Source organism: Natator depressus, chromosome 3 (genome assembly GCF_965152275.1).
Source record: "Natator depressus isolate rNatDep1 chromosome 3, rNatDep2.hap1, whole genome shotgun sequence".
Lineage (NCBI taxonomy): Eukaryota > Metazoa > Chordata > Testudines > Cheloniidae > Natator > Natator depressus.
Genome location: NC_134236.1, coordinates 209387861 through 209395292, shown reverse-complemented (window position 1 = coordinate 209395292; position 7432 = coordinate 209387861). Strand labels below are relative to the sequence as shown.

General features: G+C 50.2%; 1 protein-coding gene across 2 annotated transcripts in view; it reads left to right on the top strand.

Annotated features, from left to right (window-relative positions):
• The first annotated feature begins 3863 nt into the window (after positions 1–3863).
• Positions 3864–7432, top strand: part of MRPS5 (mitochondrial ribosomal protein S5) — a 93090-nt gene continuing 89521 nt past the window's right edge. The window contains exon 1 of one of the 2 annotated variants that reach the window (XM_074949873.1): positions 3864–4078. In XM_074949873.1, coding sequence (XP_074805974.1) covers positions 4027–4078 — 52 coding nt within the window. In that variant the 5' untranslated portion in view covers positions 3864–4026. The remainder of the gene's footprint in view (positions 4079–7432) is intronic. The other variant, XM_074949872.1, reaches the window with a different exon arrangement.

Sequence of the window (7432 nt, the reverse complement as noted above, 5' to 3'; positions counted from 1 at the left end):
CCAGTGAAGTGCATCCACCTCTGAGTGGGAAGGTGGCATCTATTTAGGGGGAGACAGCAACCCTACACAGCCGTTCCAAACGGAATGTGAAAAATACCGAATTTAACAGAATATGGGGGGAATGCTGTGTAGGTCAGTAGAACATAATCAGCCCTCTGGAATTTTTGCCAGAATATAAGAAGAAAAACCCTGTGTTTTTAGGCAAAAAAAAAAAAAAAAAAAAAACCTTGAAATTCTAAATAGCTGCAAAGAATTACACAAGTTTCATGTCTCAGCATCACCAGGAATACAGTGCTCGTTAGTACCGCTGCCGTAGTAGTGGCTGTAACCAAGGTCCTGGTAACCCATGGCCACTAAAATGCTGTTAGTTTTTGCAGGAAATCCACCGTTGGCTGCAGTATCTTGATACCAGTCCAGTTCAGTGGCCATACTGTGCCACTGATTATTCCCCCCAACAGAACTCCCCACTGAGATCTATGTGGGATTTCTGCTTAAAAATTGATGGTGCCACATGGGGTTGCCAGAGCTCCAGGACTGCCCTGGTCTCCAGAAATTAAAAATTAATCTTTAATTAAAGATTGTCATGTGATGAAACCTCCAGGAATATGTCCAACCAAAACTGGCAACCCTAGTGCCACATGGTCCCAGGTAACTACATTATATCTACTAAAAATGTCCCTGTCACTTTGATTAGATTTTTTAGGAAGGTATTGAAGAACAATTTATCAGCAGTGCTGCTGGAGCAGAGGTAGCTGAGTTTCAGTCATTGGAGGGTCACCAGCTCACGCTGACAGATGGAACCTTCTTCCAAACCCGCAACAATGCTCTAAACGGAATGCTCAGCATAGGTAAGCATGGAATCTGCCTCCTTGCCTTTGCCTTGATGTTGAGAGCAATGCTTAGGTGTTACAAGACCCCTAAATTTCTTTCCTAGATGGTAACCCTAATGTTTATCTATTGAGCCATTCTATAAGCCTTTATGGCAATGAAAGAGAGTCAAGAAAAACTGATGTGGAAACAAAAACCAACAAACTTTCAAAGCATTCCTGCTTGATCCGGCAACTTTCCCTAGGAAGAAAGAAATAGAACCTTCCCTCATCCCCATCTAAAGTCCTAAGGGCCTGATCCAAAGCCCGTTGGAGTCAATGGGAGTATATGTTAGCCCAAGCCCTGGTTTAGAGATACCACATTCCTTCTTGCACATCTTAAATTGCTATTAAGGAAAAACAAAGGCAGCATAATGCATCTAGTTTGCAATACAATTATTATAACAGAAAAGTGTTCTTCAGGAAATAGCTTTAAAACAACATACAGATTTACAGACAATATACAATACAAATGAGCATTAATGTTAGCAGTTGTCAAAAAAATTACCATATTGCCAGAACAAAGAGCAGAGAGAGAAACACTTGAGTTAAGAAATACAAAAACCTAATCCAAATTACACTGAATATTGTGTGTGCTGGCATTACAAATTCCACTCTTCATCCTTCAATGGAAAAGACAGGCTGTCTTTGAATGTTTTTCTAACTCCATTATCACACTCTGTTGTGAGGAATACAATTCACACATCAGTCATTAATACTATTTTAAATTGGCATAGCACTTCAATTTTCATGCTAAAAAAAATTAGATCAAACTAAACTGCAAAAGTTATATGCCCAGACAACAACCTTACTGTAACTGATTTAGTTTTTCATACTGTCGGGTCATCAACTGTAATTGAATCTCCATCTATCAGGCTACTGAAAATAAATAGCTGATAACATAATTGTGCTAACACTGTTTCAATATTCACCAGACAAAAGGATGGAGATAGGGTTGGTGCCAAACATCCCCAGCTTCTCTTTGTGCCTTACAGGTGTATCTGCATATCAGAGAGCTCTGACTGCAAATCTGCCCTCTCCTTCCACAGCCCCACCTTTTGATGTTTGGAGGTGGCTCTCTCATCCAGTCAAATAGAAAGTTAATCAGCCCAGTTAGACCAGTAAGAGGCTGACATTCCTGAAGCCAAGAGACAGGTATTTGAGGGGGGGAGGGGACAATAATTGGGTGGTCATGGATGAGAGAGTGCAGGCATATTGAGCTTTTCTGATTTCCCCATAATAATCACAAGTTCCCCACGCTCCCCATGTTGGAGATTCTGTTCTTATAATGGGGACTGAATGCTTCTCAGGGTCCCCCCCACCGCCCTGCCCTGCCCTGACAGCATCAGAGTGTTCAGCAGGCCTCCCCAGGGATAGAAGCTATACTTCTACTCTTTGCCATTTATATGGACATGAAATGGAACCAGTTATACTGCTCCCCATCCCCCAGGTGTGGTTCTGCAGGGTTAGTCAGGTGAACCTAACCTTTCCCCTAGGCCAGTGGTTCCCAAACTTTAACAACCTGTGAACCCCTTTCACTGAAATGTCAAGTCTCGCAAACCCCCTCCTAAAAATGAATATTTCCAGGGATTTTCTCCTTTACCTGAGTATAAATTATAAAAGCAGGGATCTTGGAAATATAAAATTAGTTTTTATGACATGCTTATTACACACTATTTATTATTAATTAATTATTATTACAGTATTTTTATTTATGAAAATGGCAACACGCTTCCAAGATCTCACTTTCGTAGCTTGTATCACTTTGAATAAGCCTGTTATAAGACAAGGCTCCTAGGTTTCATCAAAGAGCATCAGATGTGAAACAGCATGAAGGTGTTTAAGAAGCCAACTCAGAGTTCCTCCTACACAAGCATTCAGGTCTTGAGCAGTCCAGGCAAACAACACATGTTACAAGGAAGCTTAAACTTGTTCTTCATAATAATTTTACAAACAATACTAGCTGCCTAATTAATTTTAAAAACAGCAAAAAATATCCACCTCCATTTCTTATAAGGAGTCTTGAAGTTTAAATCTCCTCCGTATGAGAAAGAGATGCTTGCTTTGATCTGCGTAGCTCTTGGAAGTCCAGGGGCTCCGTGCTGCTGGCCCCATGCTGCCTGGGGTCCCTAGGTTCAGCTCTGTCCGCCATTAGGGAATTTTTTCCCAAGAACCCCCTGTAACATTTTGCAAACCCCCAGGGGTTCATGAATCCCAGTTTGGGAACCACTGCCCTAGGCTACAGAGTAACAGCCGTGTTAGTCTGTATTCGCAAAAAGAAAAGGAGGACTTGTGGCACCTTAGAGACTAACCAATTTATTTGAGCATAAGCTTTCGTGAGCTACAGCTCACTTCATCGGATGCATACTGTGGAAGCTGCAGAAGACATTATATACACAGACACCATGAAACAAAACTTCCTCCCACCCCACTCTCCTGCTGGTAATAGCTTATCTAAAGTGATCATCAAGTTGGGCCATTTCCAGCACGAATCCAGGTTTTCTCACCCTCCGCCCCCCCCACAAACTCACTCTCCTGCGGGTAACAGCCCATCCAAACTGACCACTCTCCCCACACTGTGCATGACAATCAAGGTGGGCCATTTCCAGCATGAATCCAAGTTTAACCAGAACATCTGGGGGGGGGGGAGGAAAAAACAAGGGGAAATAGGCTACCTTGCAGGGGGGCAGGAAAGCAGGATCCCAGGGCCCCACAGAGCCAGGGGCCCAGAGCGCAGCCCCGCCCCCAATGAGAGCCCGGGGGCGGGGACTGAGCCTGCCCCACAATCCCCTCCCCCAATGAGAGGCCGGGGGCGGGGTGGAGCGAGCCCCCGCCCGCGCCGTCTTCCTTCGGCAACCTGTGGGGGTCACGTGATTGAGCCGGCGGCTGCGGGGGGTCACGTGGAAGCAGGTTAACCATCCTCTGTGCGGGGCTGGTGGGGTCCTGATGCAAGGCCCCAAGGAGGGCTGTCCGGCCCGCTGCCTGTAGCCCTCGTGCGGGCACTGTCAGGGGAGGAGGCGGGCCGTTGTTTAACCCGTTTGTCTTTCCCCGGTCGCGGGCACAGTTCGCTGCGACGCACATCCGCTTCCCCCCCGCCGAGGTGCCTCTCCTGTCAGGCCCTGGGTGGGCCACTGCGTACGGCGGCCGAGCCGGGCGGGAGATGGCGGCGAGCTGGCTGTGTGGCTCCGGGGGCCTGAGAGCTGTGTGGAGAGGTGAGGCCCCTCGGGCCGCGCCCTGGCGGGGTGGCAGCGGCTCCCGGCCCGGCGTCGCCCGCACAGGCCGCCCGAGCGCGGAGCCGGTGTGGGTGCGGGGCTCGGGGACCGGGACCGGGCCCGCCTGGGGGCTGCCCCGGCGCGGCGCTGCCCTGCGGGCTGTGGGTGGCCCGGGCTGAGCGCGGCCGGCGGCGGCCTGTCCCCAGCGGCTGCGGGGCGGACCCTGCCCGGATCCTGCTCTCGCGCGGGGCCGCTTGGCGGGGGGTGCAACGGGCCCGCCGTGGACGGGACCGCGGCTGGGTGCGCTTCGCCCGCCCTGGTGCCCCCGCCCTGCCTGTCCTGGTGCCCCCCTGCCCGGTGCCCCCGCCCTAGTGCCAGCCTGTTGCCCTGCCTGCCTGTTCCTCTGCCCTAGTGCCCCAGCTCTGTGCCCCAGCCTTGCCCGCCTGCCCGCCCGCCTTAGTGCCCCCCTGCGCTCCAGCTCTGTTCTCCTTCCCATCTGCGCCCCAGCCCTGCCCCCCAGCCCTGCGCCCCAACTCTGTTCTCCTGCCCGCCTGCCGCCCTGTCCGCTTGCCCCCCTAGTCCTGCCCGCCTGTGCCCCAGCCCTGTTCTTCTGCCTGTCTGCTCCCCAACCCTGCGCCCTGCGCCCCAGCCCTGCCCGCCTGTGCCCCAGCGCTGCGCCCCAGCACAGTGCCCCCCGTGCCACAGCAGTGCCTGCCTGCGCCCCAGCCCTTCCCCCCAGCACAGTGCCCGCCTGCGCCCCAGCCCCGCCTGCCTGCACCCTAGCCCTGCGCCCCAGCGGTGCCTGCCTGTGCCTCAGTGCTGCACCCCAGCACAGTGCCCCCCTGTGCCACAGCAGTGCCCGCCTGTGCCCCAGCACTGCGCCCGCAGTGTGCCTGCACTGCCCACCTGCGGCCCAGTCCTGTGCCCGCCTGTACTCCAGCTTAGGTTGGTGTGCACTCCAGAGTTCTCCAGACTTGCACTGTTTGAGTGACCGACATAGAGAAGTGCCCGCCACTGTTTTAATTCGGTCCTGTGTTTTTAACCTGCTTTCTCAGCCTTTTATTACTGGGGCTGAAATGCTTGAGTCCTGATGCTGGAAGTAATCCATACAGGTGGAGCCCCTTTGACTGCTATGGCACGCTGTACATGTGCACCCTGCCTTGAAGGATCAGCTCCTTAGACTTCATCCGTGTTTCATTACGAGTGGCTGAGGAGACATCGTCTCTACTTGAATTAAATTCATAGAAAAAAAAAATCAGATTTTTTTCCATGCATCTTAACCTTTGAAACTTCAAATCTAGTCATAAAGGAATCCTTTCAAAGAACAATGACCCAGAACCTGCAGTGAATTCCATGTGGGCAAAAGGGTCCGCCTGCACTGATCTCAGTAGAGGATCAAGGCCTTGGCTAATCCTAAAAGGAAATTGGTGTGATATGCTAGTTACTATAGTCTAAGGCCTGGTGTACACTACAGCATTAGGTCAACGTAAGGCAGCTGCTTTAGTGTGGAGACAAAGACAAAAATGTCTTCACCCAGCACCCAGAAAAGATTGTGAGGAAGAGAAAGCAGAAACATAGGCATAGTTTGACTGCTATATTTGGGGGGGCAACGCGTGGGCACACATGCACGCACGCACACACACCCACATGTGCACACTGAAGCCTGTTCCCTTGGCTCCCTGACTGCAACTAGAGACCATTAGTCCTTGTTCTGTCACTTGCTACCACTGAGAACAGCCTAGATCCATCCTCTTTAGAACCCCCTTTCAGGTAGTTGAAAGTAGCTATCAAATCCCCCCTCATTCTTCTCTTCTGCAGGCTAAACAATCCCAGTTCCCTCAGCCTCTCCTCATAAGTCATAGGCTCCAACCCCCTAATCATTTTTGTTGCCCTCCGCCAGACTCTTTCCAATTTTTCCACATCCTTCTTGTAGTGTGGGGCCCAAAACTGGACACAGTAAGATGGGGCTTCACCAGTGCCAAATAGAGGGGAATGGTCACATCCCACGATCTGCTGGCAATGCTCCTACTTATACAATCCAAAATGCTGTTAGCTTTCTTGGCAACAAGGGCACACTGTTGACTCATATCCAGCTTCTCGTCCACTGTAACCCCTAGGTCCTTTTCTGCAGAACTGCTGCCGAGCCATTCGGTCCCTAGTCTGTAGCAGTGCATGGGATTCTTCCATCCTGAGTGCAGAACTCTGCACTTGTCCTTGTTGAACCTCATCAGATTTCTTTTGTGCCAATCCTCTAATTTGTATCTACTTAGTATCTTAAAGGAATGCCTGTTAACATTCTTTACTTCGATTTTTATCTAGAGTCCTACTACATGAAAGTTAATACATGTACATTTTGTGGGGAAAAGGTTGCACCTTTTGCATAGTGATAGTACTGCCAGACACTGAGACTAAGGCTATGCCTATGCTGCCACTGAAGTCGGGATAATTTACATCGCTCAGGGGTGTGAATAAGCCACCTCCCTGAGCAACATAAGTTACACCAACCTAAGCACCGGTGTGGACAGCGCTTTGTTGGCAGGAGAGCTTCTCTCACTGACAGCTGCTGCCGCTCATTGGGGTGGATTAATTAAATTGACGGGAGAGCTCTCTCCCGTCAGCTTAAAGTGGCTACACTAGAGATCTTACAGCAGCACAGCTGCATTGGTGCAGCTGCGCTGCTGAAAGCTCTCTAGAGTAGCCCTAGCCTTAGTCCCAGCTGAATCCTAAAAGCCAAATAAAGAGGGGAAGCACGCAAGAAAGCATTATCAAAGTTATTTTAAACAGTGTTTCGATTTGTTGTTGTTCTTTGAAAGGGAGAGCCTTGAGGGGAGGCTCCAGCACACCTTTCTCTCTGGCGTCCCGCTTTGGACTCGGAAAGCTGGGCAACCAGTGGGTACTTTCCTGCCTTTCTGAGAGTGCTTCCTCCCCCTCTTCAAAGGCAAAGTAAAGTTTTCAACTAGTTTGGCTACAGCCATAGTTCTTTGGAAGCTTCCAACAAAATGAAACAAGGCTGTTAGTGAATTGCTGCTCTTTCTTCATCAGAACTGTGTACAATAAAGTAATGCCAATCCTGTAGCGAAGCTGGAAATGATCGCAAATCCACCAGGGGACTTGCAATCAGGCCAACTGTGTTTCCTTCGTTGGGGCAAACCTTCCCTCTCATCTGGTCACACTGGGTTGCTCATCCATTTGTAGGAACAGACCTCTTCCTTAGAGGTAGTCTGGGAAGGCTGAATGGCTTCAGCTGCTTCCTAGATCTGCTGATTAACGCTTGCCTCCTCATTGTGGAGCTTCAGGGTTTTCTGACCTGACCATCCTACTGTCCCCTTGAGGCCCCACACAGGTGGTGTACTC